Source organism: Nannospalax galili, unplaced genomic scaffold, assembly GCF_000622305.1.
Source record: "Nannospalax galili isolate Female #2095 unplaced genomic scaffold, S.galili_v1.0 scaffold1124, whole genome shotgun sequence".
NCBI lineage: Eukaryota > Metazoa > Chordata > Mammalia > Rodentia > Spalacidae > Nannospalax > Nannospalax galili.
In genome coordinates, this window is record NW_008351693.1 from 2,708,961 (window position 1) to 2,723,545 (window position 14,585).

General features: G+C 40.9%; 1 protein-coding gene across 1 annotated transcript in view; it reads right to left on the bottom strand.

Moving 5' to 3' along the window:
• Positions 1 to 13,894, bottom strand: part of Msh4 (mutS homolog 4) — a 64,596-nt gene extending 50,702 nt beyond the window's left edge. Inside the window, exons 1-5 of the mRNA XM_008848667.1 lie at positions 13,719 to 13,894; positions 10,629 to 10,789; positions 10,060 to 10,170; positions 3,552 to 3,667; positions 1,274 to 1,447 (exon numbers count right to left, since the gene is read on the bottom strand). Coding sequence (XP_008846889.1) covers positions 1,274 to 1,447; positions 3,552 to 3,667; positions 10,060 to 10,170; positions 10,629 to 10,789; positions 13,719 to 13,731 — 575 coding nt within the window. The 5' untranslated portion in view covers positions 13,732 to 13,894. The remainder of the gene's footprint in view (positions 1 to 1,273; positions 1,448 to 3,551; positions 3,668 to 10,059; positions 10,171 to 10,628; positions 10,790 to 13,718) is intronic.
• Between the last annotated feature and the right edge of the window lie 691 nt (positions 13,895 to 14,585).

Sequence of the window (14,585 nt, forward strand, 5' to 3'; positions counted from 1 at the left end):
TTTGCAGCCACTTTTGAAAGAGACAGAAATTGTTATTGAATATGTTAATGCTGTAATGAAATGCTACTTCTAATCATGTGGTTATTAAATAAGTAATTTTTTAAAAATTTTAAAAAAGAATTAATCCAGCATTTCTGCAGACTCTGAAGGCTGAGTGAAACAAACGTACAGATGGATTGAATCCGGGCTATAGAGAAGAGGAAACAAGAATGACTAAGTCTCAGGCACCAAACCACTAGATGTGCAGCATTAAAGAAACGCTTAAGAAAAGCAGCCTTAGGGTGTCTCATCACAGTGAAGGTACCTTTGCTTTCCTGAGGATCTGGTCTCTAAGGGTCAAAGAAAAGTACTAGAAGCACACAGACCTGTAACTTGCTGTACAAGTGACAGAGTACAGCAGGTAATGGGCTACAGCCGCACTAGAGTGATTCAAACAACTCAGTAAGAATATCCAGCTTTTAGCCTGTGATTCTTTGGTTCTGCTGTGCAAAATTTATTATTTCTCCCTTCCAACTACAATATGGATTCTTGTAGGTCAGATAATCTTTGACGTCTCTGTACCCCTGAGTGCAGCAGGAGCTCAAGCGATGTTCGACAGTGATAAGCAATGATGAACCTCCAAGCTGCAGATAAAACAGTGATAACTACCAGAGGGTAAAGGCAGTCACCGCCAAGACTCATGACCAAGTTCCATTCTCAGAAGCCCATGGAGGAAGAACAGAACCAACAATGCCTAGAAGTTTCCTCTGACCTCCACATGTCTTGTGGTACATGTGTATTCGTGTGTAGGCATGTTCACAGGTATGCATGCACACACACACACACACACACACACACACACACAGGCATACACACAAGATAAATAAATGTTAAAAAAAAAAAAAAGATAAAAAATTTCTAGAGTTGGTCACTGACGGAGTCAAGAATAGTAATTCCCACCGATACCCGGTGGGTGCCAAGTGGTGAGCTTGCAGGTCCTCCTGCTGGTGGTGAGCTCTGCTCATGTAAATACTGGGCGTTTGTTTATCTTCTCTGCCTGAGGTTCTTTACCTAGTTTTGACAATTGCGCTTTTATTTTTCGTTGTTTAGTAAAAATCTTTGGAAACCTGATTTTTGTGAGAAATCTGAATTCAGCAGCAGTAGTACCAATGAAAATTGTTTATTTACTATTTTTCTACCAAACAATTTAAAGAACTCTCAAATAACTACTCACAGACAACTATGACATGAACTATAATAAGATATTTTATAAGAAAACTTGAGATGAGCTTACCTGTAGTCCTGGTTATTAACTAACAGTTCAAGGTTTTGGGCTGATGAAAAATCTATCATAGCTGTCTGTTCGCTACCCTGGAAGCAAACCTTCAGCGATTTTGGTGCATAAACTGTATTTTGAATAAATTCAACATATTTTAACAAAGCTGCAACAGCTGCAAGGCAGTAATACCTGTAAGTGACCAATGATACAGCACTGTGTCTTCAGAATAAAACCATTTGCTGCCCCAGAAAGAAGCATTTACTTCACCTTAACATTAGGAAAATTACCAACATTTGGACAGTTCTGCTTAAATTCACAGGAAAAAAGTTATGAGCATGCTTAATTTTTGGAAACTAACCTCTAAATTCATAAAATTGTTTTAAAATGTACAATTTGTGTTTGTATGTTTCTGAAACCACCCTACTCTAATCCAGGCTGGCCTGGAACTCACTGAAATCTTTGAGTATCAGCTTTCCAAGTGCTGAGATTATAGGTGTAAGCTACCACATTCAGCTATAAAAGGTAAATTTTAAAGTTATCACTTAAAGGACAGTATATGTTAACAAATCACTTGTTAGAGGATAACATTCAGTAGTAACCTGTCAATTCCTGCCATACCATTCTAAACATTCAAGGAATGTTGAAAGAGCCTGAGACAGGGAAAGTTAGGTGGCCTCAGTATAGGGGAAGGTATGTTACAGTCTATGAGAAGAGCCATTGGACTAACTGAATAAACAGAGCAAAAGAGTTCAAAGAAAGCATACATTGTGAAATGGCACAACTAACTCCACTTTGTTCTAGCTGACATGTGCTTTTCCCTGGGTTTTTGCCCAGCTATTCCCACTGTAGCCAGCCAGGCAGAACATCTTATGCAGATAGTTTCAGGGAATACACTGTTTTCACAATACTGGGAAATGTACAAGTAGCCAGGCAGCATGTCCAGATAGCACATCCTCCACCCCAGCTACACCTGTGTCTTCATGGAGCCTATTGCTTCTGTATTCTGAGAAACTTTGTTTTTTCCTAACTGATACTTTTTGTTACTGAAAACCTCTTTGTTAACTGACCTGCCCCTGGTCTGGTGTAACTATGGTAATCTGATGTAACTATGGTTATTGGTTTTGCTCTGACATGATGGAATTGTGGTTTTAAGCTTTATAAACCCTGCCCTACTTCTCCTTAGAGTCCAGAGTTCTTTGTGGCACTAGCCCCTTCTCTGGCCACCGCCTATTAATAAATGACTCCTAGTTCCACCATTACTATGTCCCATCCCTCTGTGCCTCTCGAAATGTATTGCACATTTAGCATCTTCTAAAAAAGTATCTTGTTTCAACAATAACTTCTCTGTCACTTGCTCAATCTGTTTATACTAAAGGTAACACCATTAACTTTGTCTCATTCTTTCTTTTTTTCCTTTTTTAATAGTTAATTAGCTGGTGTGGAACTCAATATGTAGACCATGCTAGCCTTGATCTCACAGAAATCTGCCTCCCAAGTGTTAGGATTAAAGGCGTGGGCCACTACACCCAGCAATTAATCAATTTTTGAATTAGTATCTCATGTATCCCAGGCTGGTCTTAACTCTGTATGTAGCTGAGGATGGTCTTGAACTTATCATGTGCCACCACATCTACCTTAAAAGTTTTGTTTTGGTTTTTGTTTTTTTGAGACAACAGTCGTATTATATAATCCTGCCTGACTAGGTGAGCACTCATATATAGGTCTGGCTGACGTCTAACGCACAGCAATCCACCTGCTTCAGCCTCCCAAGTGCTAGGATCACAGCCATATGCCACCATACCTGCCCAACTGTGTCTCTCGGAGACTTCACATTTCTAGTATCCTATAGATAACTGAGATTTTTTTATTATAAAATACAGTGAGCAATAAGTATTAGAGCAATAGAAAAATTTATTTGGAGAAATTCTATATAAACTAACAATGTATGCCTACTGTATAAATTCCAGCTAATTTCTTAAAATATGTGAGTGCACCTGTGCAAGTGCAATGCCTCGGAGGTCAGAAGAGGGCATCGGATTCACCTGGAACTAGAGTTAAGGACGGTTCGTAACCACCATGTGGGTGCTGGGAATCGAACCCGGGTCCTCTGCAAGAGCAGTCAGTGCTCTTAACCGCTGAGCCATCTCTCCAGCCCCTATTTTACTATTTCAATAATTACTAGGTATATATTATGATCCAGGCACCTTTCTAGATGGTAGGAAAACAGCAAAGAACAGGACAGACAAACATCCTGCCCTTGAGGAACTCACTTTGGAGAACTGTCATAACTCACCTGGACTGAACCTCCATTAGGACAGTGCTGAATTCCGCTGTGCACAGCTGCTCGATGTACTCTAGTCCTTTCATTTCATTGAAGTATTTCCTTTGGACAGTAGTGAAATTAACATTCTGAAAAGGTTTTAATTTCAAAATCAATTATTAAATAGCATGCTATAGTTCAATAATGCTTTCTTTTCTGAATACAGTGACTCACAGTTGTACTCCCAGCACTAGAGAAGCTGGAGTGGGAGGAGTGCCAGGAATTCAAGTGAGACCCTGTCTAAAAAACAGAAACCATCTGGGTTGGAGGGATGGCTCAGTGCTTAAGAACACTGACTGTTCTTGCCGAAGACCCAGGTTTGAATCCCAGCACCCACATGGCTACTAATAACTGTCTGTAACTCCAGTTCTAGGGGATCCAACAGTCTCTTCTGTCCTCTGTGGGCATTGCACAACACGGGTGCACTTACTTACATGCAGGCAATACATGCATACACATAAAATAAAAATAATAAGATGAAAATTAAAAAACAAAAACAGGCTGGGCGTGGTGGTGCACGCCTTTAATCCCAGCACTCGGGAGGCAGAGGCAGGTGGATCTCTGTGAGTTCAAGGCCAGCCTGGTCTAGTGAGTTCCAGGACAGCTGGGGCTACAGGGAGAGTCTGTCTCAAAAAAAGACCAAAAAAAAACCAAACACCATCACAAAAGCAACTCTGCTTTCCTAAACACTTACTAGTACATGAGGAAGTGTCTTAAATATTGTATAAAGTTGTTTTTACTGTTTTCAGTATTTATTTTTTAAAAATATTTTATTATTTTTATTTTATGTGTATGAGTGTATTGTTTGCATGTGTGTAAGTGCACCCATGTTGTGAAATGCCTGCTGAGGTCAGAAGAGGGCACTGGAGTCCTGAGTCTAAACTGAGTCTAGAACTCAAGTTACAGGTGGTTGTTAGCCACCATGTGTGTGCTGGGAATTGAACCTGGATCCTCTGCAAGAACAGCCAGTGCTCTTAACTGCTAAGTTATCCCAGTCCCGTTTTCAGTATTTAAAATTTTATTTATGTAATGAAAATGGTTATCCATCTTACTATGTGAACCATAGTACAATATACAGCTCTCAATTAGACATTACTCTCATCAACTTAACTGAATGTTAAGAACAATAATAAAGAATAAATAGAGTCTCTGCTTTCTAGTAATCTTACTCCATAGCCACATCACAGGGACACTAAGTCCTCTACAAGCTCAAGTAAGTGAGATGCTTGGTGAGACCAAGCCCACTTACCAAATCTATGAAACAGGACTTACATGAGGTGGATTTATTTAAAGAGTAAGAGGTAGTGACTCTTGTCCTTTTTTCGTTTGAGTGTTGAGGCAGGACATTGCTATTTATTCAGTGTAGGGTGGCCTGGGCAGTGCATCCAGTGATAGTGGGACTCTTTATTTAGAGAGATAGAGAAAATGAGCATAAAGTTGTAAGGCTGAAAGTTTATGTCCTTTGAAAAGAAGTAATGGATAAAACCCGGTATGGTGGTATATCCCTGTAATCCCAGACTGTAGATGAGGGTAAGAGAACCAGGAGTTCAAGGTCAGCCTAACCTACACAGCAAGTTCCAGGCCAGCCCAAGTTGTAGAAAGGTAATAAAACAATGGACTGTGAAAAGTTTGTTCTGTCAAAACTAAAAAGAATCTTTTTTATTAATTTCATCTTTTACTGAATTTTGCAATTTCTATACAATTATTTTGATGGTATTTAGATCCCCTCCACTCTCTTCCCACTGCCCCTGCTCAATTTAATGTGCTGTGTTACATATATATGAGCTATAGTCTGATTTGTGTCCCCAAATGTCCTTCAGTATGGGTCCATCCACTTGGGCCCACCAAGATTCCCATCGCTGAAAGATACTGTCTCCCCCTCTCCCAGCAGCCATTAATGCCAAAAGTTCCTTAGGTTGAACTGGGATTTCTTACCCACCTCCTCATATCTATACTGGGGATTTTGTCTGGTTTGAGCTTTAGAGACTAAAAAAGTAATCTCAAGCAGATGGGGAGTGTGTCCACCAAGACTGCATTAAAAGTACCTCCTTCCATCTTCACAACGCCCCGTGACGCAAGCCTTTCATTCCAGCTTTCTGTGTGTTCTGCAAAGTCATGTAACTTCTCCTATCACCCAGTTCAGAGTTAGATTTCATTCTGAAGTCCATGTTCCTTCCACTGTAACACTTCTGACTTAATGAAGGCCTTTTTATGGTAAATGGGGTAATAATAGCAACAATAATACACTGATTTCTCCCTCTTGCAATACTTTTGCCCAAAATATTTTCATGGCTTGCTCCTTCACTCCATTCAGGACTTTGTCAAAATATAACCTCATCACTGATACTACCTCTGATTAACTCATAAAATTATCAATTCATATACTGATGAAAAAATACTGAGGCTTCCAGGCATGGTGATGCACACCTTTAATCCCAGCAGAAGCAAGCAGATTTCTGTGAATCAAGACCAGCCTAATCTACCTAACAAGTTCCAGGCCAACTGGGGCTACAGGAAGACCTCATCTCAAAAAAAAAAAAAAACCAACCTAAAACAAACAAACCAAAAAAAAAGCTCACAGAAGTCAACTAAATTAACTTGTCCAAAGGATTCTAAGCCTAAGCCTTGAAAGCAGGGCAGTCTGTCTCCTCCGTTCTTGAACATCACCTCTAACGTGCCGGATATATGTTGTTCTTTCTGCCTTTGGAGGATTTATTACAGCTACCTCATATTCCACATGATTGTGGTAAGCCTGTCAGTTACAGTATGCTGCCCACAGCAAAAAGCACAAGACCCACAACTACATGGTCCCAGTGACTGGTTACTCTGACATGTGCAATGAACAAGGCAGAGCCAGCCAGCAATCTTCCCTGGAATTCATCTATTTTCTTTTGTGTGGCTAAGTGAGATGATGACGTCAATCTAAAGCCATCAGCAGTCACGATTGAACTGGCTCAGCAAACTTCCCTAAGTTACTCCAAATATTTTGTTCAGAGCCATTTCAGCAGCAACTTTGCTCCACACCAAAAGGAAAAGAGGGGCAACCTTGGGTCTTAGGAAATTGCCCTAGCCATGAATCATGGAATGTGCTAATTCCAGACATTCTACATCTGACTAACCAGCTTGTTTTTGCTTCTGTAATCCGCTTGCTATCTTGGGTCATCTTGACACAGGGCATAAGACCACCCTTGTTATCTTGTTATTGTATGACCACCTAGAAGTCATTTACCTTGGCTGTCTTATTATACTTATTATGGCTAAAACAGCTGGCTAGTTTTAAGGTCACAAAGTTGATTGGCAAGTTATATGACTATATCACTTGTCTGTAAAATGACTGGCTGTTGATTAACAGAGTCAAAATTCTGCTATGTTGTACAAACCTGATTGGTTCACAAGTGTCCATTTTTAATAATAACTCTGTAATCCTATAAAAACTCTGACCTGACAATCATCAGGGCTGCTTCTACTCCCAAGATAGACAGCCCGGCCGGTCGAAAATTAAAATTTACCTTGCTACTTTTCTTAAAGGGGTGTTGGTGATTTTTTTTATGAACTCTGTCCTATAACAATGATGACTCACAGAAGTCATCTGTCCATTGTAGAAGAGAGATGACTGGGGAAGAAGAAAGTGGCAGAGCCTCTTTTACGGGATTCTAGCCAGGTCCCTCTGAGCTCTCCTCTCAAGCAGGCCTCATCCTTCACCAAGAAAGGCTTGACCTAAACAAGAGCATCTGTAGAATGACATTAGCAGTTCTTAAAGTGACTGCCTAAGGAAACATAAGACTACCCCCAAATTCACTATTTCAGTCCCCATCTGACAACAGAGGCCTGGTTTCCCATTCTCTGTGCGAACGCAGGAGTCTAACTTCCACAGCAGCAACTAGCAGACTAAGATGGTTTTACATGAACCAAGCATCCTCTCTTGCTTTCTCTAAGTTTTTTTTATCTATTTATTTATCTATTTATTTATTTTGGTCTTTTTGAGACAGGGTCTGCCGGTAGCCCCAGCTGCCCTGGAACTCACTATGTAGACCAGGCTGGCCTTGAATTCAGAGAGATCCGCCTGCCTCTGCTGGGATTAAAGGCGTGCACCACCACGCCCAGCTATTTTATTTTAATTTTATGTGTGTGAGTGCTTTGCCTGAATGTATGTAAGTGTACCTGAGCATGCAATGCCCAGAGACCAGAAAAGGGTGTCCGATTCCCCTGGAACTGGAGTTACAGGCTATTGTTAGCCACCATGTAGATGCTGGAACAAAACTCTGGTCCTCTGCAAGGGTAGCCAAGTGCTCTTAAGCACTGAGCATCCCTCTAGCCCCTTCTCCGTTTTGGTTTTTTTTTTTTTTTTTTTATGAGACAGGGTCTCCCTGTAGTCCCAGCTGGCCTGGAACTATGTAGACCAGGCTGGCCTTGAACTCACAGAGATCTGCCTGCCTCTGCCCGCACCCGGCTTCTTTCTCTAAGTTTTTACTTCCTTGATTCTCTTGAGCCCACGCTCACTCCCTTCCCTAGGTCCATCATGTTCCATTTAAAATGCTCAGTCAGCTCGGCACAAAGGGAACTGGGTTCAGTTCACATGGGGCTCTTTTTCCTGATTTAATTGTCTATTACTGATTGAAAGAATGTCCTTACAACATGAACTAGCTGGCTTTATCTTTGACAACATGGGTAGGATTTATCCAACCACTGACTTCCACTGTTATGCAAGCCAATAAAGGTTCATTTTATCTTAAACTAGTTTAAGTTGGATTTCTGCTATTTATAGCCAAGACACAGTAGACCTAATTATAACAACACCAAAGCTCAAAGGGAAGGAATACAAAAATAAGGATGAGGAGAAGAACGGAGCAGTGACTAGGAGGGAAATGAGCCTGTCACAGAAGTCTGAGTAGATTAAGGAGGTCATTTTCTGTCAGGAAGTCATCAGTGAGCTCTGTGGGCACTGTAAGAGTACCGCAGAGATCTGTGTGACTGCAGATGCAGCTTTTGTTAAGAACAAGAGAAGGGGCTGGAGAGGTGGCTCAGCGGTTCAGAGCACTGGCTGCTCCTGCAGAGGACCCAGGTTTGGTTCCCAACACCTACATGGCAGCTAACAGCCATCTGTAACTCCAGTTCCAGGGGATCTGATGCTCTCTTCTGACCTCTGCAGCCACTGCACAACACGGGTACACTTACATACATGCAGGCAATGCACTCACACACATAAAATCTTTTTTAAAAAAGAACAAGAGGAGGGAGCTAGAGAGGCAGCTCAGGGATTAAGAGCACTTGCTGTTCTTCCAGAGGACCTGGGTTCGAGTCCAAGTACCTACATGGCAGCTCTGTGTCCCCTTCTGGCCTTTGAGGGTACTATACACATACCAGTAAACATACCAGAAATCAAAACACTTGTACAAATAGAAATTTTTAAAAATGAAAGAGGAAAACACATGAAATTCTAAGCCTCAATTTGATTCCAAATGTGTTTAAGTCTATAAATATAACAAATATTATACATTTTGAAAATAACTTGTACTTCTTAGAAATTATTCCAATTGCAATGCTGTCTGCTAGAACCACAACTACCATTCTAGAAAACAGATGAGCTATAGGAAAGAGGCAATCCACGTGGTTAAAGACCCTGATGGGTCCTCAACGAAGTCCTGTTAGTCCCACAGAGGGAGGCTGGAGGGGCAGGCTGCCTGTGAAGCAGCATGTGCTGTCTGTTGAATCAATTCCCTAACACAGATTAAATCACCTGAGGGAAAAGTACTTCAGTAGTTACTAGCCCCTAAAATGGCAAGAACATCAGTTTTAACTAGCCTGACAGCACAAAACCAGCTCCTAGGAAACAGAGCTCACTCTAAGGGTCTGCCCTTGTATACTCTCAGAAACCTCCTGTGGTCAGTTTAAATATCAATTTGCCATAACTTGGAATCACCTGGGAAGAGTCTCCAGCGAGGAACTGTCTATCGGGTTGGTCTGTGGGCATGTCTGTGAGGGACTGTCTTGTTAACTGATAAGGATGACCCAGCCCATGGTGGCTGACACTATTCCCTAGGCAGAGAGTCCTGAACTATACAGATGAAAACAAGCAGGCAGGAGGCGTGGTGCCTTCACTGCTCTCTGCTCTTGACTGTGGATATGCTGTGACAAGCTGCAGAGTTCGCTGCAGTGATGGACTGGAACCCAGAACTGCAGGCTGACAATGGTATCCTCCTCTACGTTGCTTTATCAGGATCTTTTATCACAGCAAAGGAAAAAACTAGAACTACTACCTAACATACTCTTTTGTTTGCTTAAAGTGGATCATGGTGCCAAGTCAAGTAAGTGGATCCTCAGCCACTTTTCTGATGCTTCGGTGGTTCTCTGTAGTAGAATCTGCACTGACTGACTACTTCAGGATTCTAATGATACAACTACTCAAACTACTGCTTTTTATATTAGGAAATGGATTCTAAATACATTTTGGATATTACAAGTGAGAATGAAAATCCTTTACCTTGAAATGCTCTGTGATCAAAGTAAACAACTTGGTTGAATTCCCAGTAACACAAGCAGTATTTGACATTATTATTTCCAAAGGTGATAAAATTTTAAGTTTAGTGATCACCTGAAATTATTAGAATAATCATTTTTAAATATAAGCACAGGACAATCTCAAAAATTTCATATTAGTCTAAGAAGTAAATTCTTAAAATTTACAGATAAAATCCAAACAGTCCTAATTAAGTGTTTTAATTAAAACGTACTTCAGAGGCCAGAGAGAGATGGCTTAGCAGTTAAGTGCACTGGCCGCTCTTGCAGAGGACCTGGGTTCAGTTCCCAGCACCCACATGGTGGCTAACAACTATACTTAACTCCAGTTGCAGGAGATTCAACAGTCTCTGCAGGCATTTCATGAAATGGGTGCATGTACATACATGCAGGTAAAACACTCAAACACATAAAATAAATAATATTTTAAAAACAAAATAGAAAAACACAAAACCCTTTCTATGTGTTTTTACAAAATCCTGTAGATCTACAACCATTTCAAATTTGAAAAAAAAAAGTTGCTTACTTGCTTACCTTTGCATACGTTGTGTTGTCTGCAAATTGGGACAGTATGATCTGTGGGCTTTTTACATCGATGCTTGCCATTCCGATCTCACCTCTAGCCAGTCCTCTCCCTTCTACCACTGCTACAACAACCGATGGGGCATGTGTAGATGTGGCAGAGGATGATGTAGCTGTCAATGATGTCAAATAAACATACATGAGCATTAGTAACTGTTTATAATTCCTTCACATAGGCCCTCAAAGCCCCACAGCCAGTTACTGTATAACAGCTTTCATTTATTCTTTGGTAATTTTGTGCATGTACAGTGTACATTTAGGCACAGTGTATATGTACCCCACCCACCCAACTCCCTGTTTCTACTCTATTTTCCTACTGAGTCCAATCAGCGCTGCCTGTTGGAATGTTAACTGATCTTGTTGGGTTGGCCATGCGCAGGTTTTATGCATGTGCCAAGGCTAGTTATTATTTTAATAATATCCAAGGAGGGAAGCTTTTTTCTTGTCAAAATAACTTCACAACCAAAACAAAATGTTAAACTTCAAAGTATTTTGTCAAAACTTAACATTTAGGATTTGTGTTTGTTTGTTTTGATTTGATTTTAAGACAGGCTACCCTAGAACTCTCTAAGTAAATCAGGTTGGCCTTGAACTTGTGGAAATCCTCCTGCCCCCATCTCCTAAGTGCTGGGATTACAGGTATTCACTATCAGCTGCTTCCTGACAGCTGGAGAGTCTTGGTTGCCTCAGAGGATGCTGTTTCCATGTCTGGCTTCAGGTTTCCAAATCCTGGGCTGAGCTCCCATGCCGGGCCTTAACTTTACATGCAGAATGACAAATTTCTACATTGTTTGATTTTGAATTTTATTGGAATGAAGTCAGTAAAGAAATTTTGAACTTGGGGTTGAAAATAATACATATCATTTACCTTACTCTATCATGTAAGTGCTAAAATTATTTTGTAATAAGTAATCAGAAAGTAGAAAATAGAATGTAATAATTGACCTGTCTAACTCAAGAGCTTGCTGTTAGGATCAAATGGTAGTGCCTCATCTGAATGCACTGCATAAGGATTACACAGTATACAGCTGAGAGCACCATCATTTATCAACTGCTTATTACGCATCAGGAACAACCCAAGTTCTTAAATGCATTCATTTGTGACAAGATCCTATCAAATAGATACCACTATTTACTCCATTTACTTAAAAGGAGACTGGGAGAGAGACTGGGAGAGTAGCTCAGTGGTAGAGTGGGTGCCTCTCATGTGTAAGGCCTTGGTCTGATCCTCAGTACTAATAAGTGAGTGAATGAGTGAGTGAATGAATGAGTAGAATGTACAAGATTCCAACCCTATGCTCAGTGCACAGACAAATGTCCAGAATGGCTTAGATGTAGAAGAGAAGTGAGAAAGTGCTGGGAGAGGCTGGAGAGATTGGCTAGAGAAACACCAGGCAGCCCGCATGAATTACGGCAACAAATGTAAACCTGACCTAACAGTACAGAGACTCAAAATTCCTACAAAGGATGAGAGTGGTATGGTGGGGGCTGTGATGAGCTGCACTATGTCCTCAGCACTCCTGAGCTGAGGGGTTCTAATGCACATAACTCAGAATGTGGCCACATCTGTCTATATGTGGAAACCATGTGTGCCCCTTACAGGGGCATATTATGACTGGCATCCAGATGTGAGATCTGGACACATGAGATGCCATGGAAAGAGAGGAGAAAAGCAGCCAAGACTGAGGCTCACAGATAGGACTCAGTATGGACTCGGTCATGGACCTCCAGTCTTCAGAACTGCAAGAAAATAGTTTCTGTAGTTTAAGACAATCAGCCGGGCGTGATGGCGCACACCTTTAATCCCAGCACTCAGGAGGCAGAAGCAGGCGGATCTCTGTAAGTTCAAGGCCAGCCTGATCTACATAGCGAGTTCCAGGACAGCTGGGGCTACAGGGAAACCCTGTCTCAAAAAAAAAACAAAAACGTAATCCCTAAACAAACCACAATAGCCATACAAATTCTAAGAGTCTTTAGTGGTTGGATGTGAAATGATCCCCAAAGGCTCATGTGCTGGAGGCTTAGTCCCCAGCAGGTGGCACTATTAAGGAGTGATGGTATTTGCTAAAGGTATTTGCTATCTAAACATATCTACACATAAAAGCAGCAGTGACAATACTAGGCCATGAGACTTTTCACCTCCATTATCATTATAAGGCCACCACCATATACTCACCATGTCTTCAAAGACAGTAACAGTGTGTATCACTCTGTATTTCAAAAAACATGTCATCTTACAAAGGCACACATTTATGCCATGTTGCCATTTCTGCTGAAATGAAGCAGGCTCCTTTCTCCAGCTGTCTAAGCTGGTAAACAGTCGGGGGAGACCTGATGGAGCTGCCTGCAGGCTGGGCAGGAGCTCCGGGTGTGCAGCTTTCGCTCCATGCTGGGTGAGCTTTTCAGACAACCAGCTGCTTTGATCCACCCATGCTCCTGCAAGTACCCCAACAAACTCACTGGCCAAACTAGACTTGGGGTGGAGTCATTTCTTCGCTCTGCCTCTCTTTGGTGCTTTATCTGGTGTGGAGAGAGTCTGTTCATACCTCTCAGGAAAAGTCACTCAATACACACCCTGCAATCAAGAAATGCTCTTGTATATGCCTTAGAGAACTGTTACACCTAAAAGCATATTTACTCATTAATCCTCAAAAAAACCTAGTAATTTATATAAAAATTAGAGTACTAGAAAAACACTCACTAGGATTATTAGGATCAAATTTTTTATTTAAACAAATCTCTTTTGCAAGAGAGAGAATTTTTTTCCCGCATTTTTTTCAGTATATTTAAAATAATGTAAGGCTGCAATTATTAACAAACAATATCAGAAGTGGAGAGACATGTTAACTGACCCTGAGATCATGGATAAGAGTCAACTGGTACATTTACCTTTCAGTCACCCTATCAGTGATAAACTTCAAATGAACTAGTCACCTAGCTTATAACTCACAAGACTTTAAAAGATTTTTTTAAAAATCACAGTAAATAAAACAAAAAAGAAAAATTAAAAAAAAATCAAGGTTATTCTTCCACTAATTTTACCTGAATATCCCATGTGTGGTGTCCAACTTTTTACGCCTGATCTCTGCGGATTTCCAGCAGGTAGTGGAGTTTTAGGTATTTGTGGATAATGGGTAACTCGTGCAGAAGATGAACTTGTACCAATAGGAAAACTGGATGCACCTGTGTGTATTGCATAAGCTCTGTTTCCAAATGTTGAACCTAAATTTGGAAACTTATATATTAATCTTTAATGATTAGCATTATGAAATTATATTAATTCCTAAAAACTACATCATACCTACTTTCTATAAAAGTTTAATACAACAAATAAATTTGATTATTGATCAATTATTTGTTAAGATTTCTATTTGCATATGAATCCACTACATTTTCGTACATGTATTTTACTTTGATCATACAACCTTGATTCTCCCCTCATGCCCCTCCCACTCTGACCCCTCCTCTTTCCAACCAGCCTCCTTCTACTTTCACATCTTTTCTGAGTATTGATAATTTTTCATTTATTTCTAAGACAAAGTCTCACTACGCATCTCAGGCTGGAGTTAAACTCACTATGTAGGTCAGATGCACCTCCAATTTACGATCCTCCCACCTCAGCCTCCTGAGTGCTGGGATTACAGGCATGTGCCACCATACCAGGTTTGATAAGCATGTGCTAAAATATGCTGATACACGGCTGGCTAGGGATGCAGCTCAGCTGCTGTTGGTAGAGTGCTTGTCTAGAATATATTAAGTCCTGGGTTTGATCCCCAGCACCACATAAACCAGGTGTGGTGATGCACACCTGTAATCCCACCCTTGAGAGGTGGAGGTAGGGGGATCAGAAGTTCAAGGTCATCTTCAACTACATAGTGAATCAGAGGGAGGCAGAGGGAAAGAAGGAGG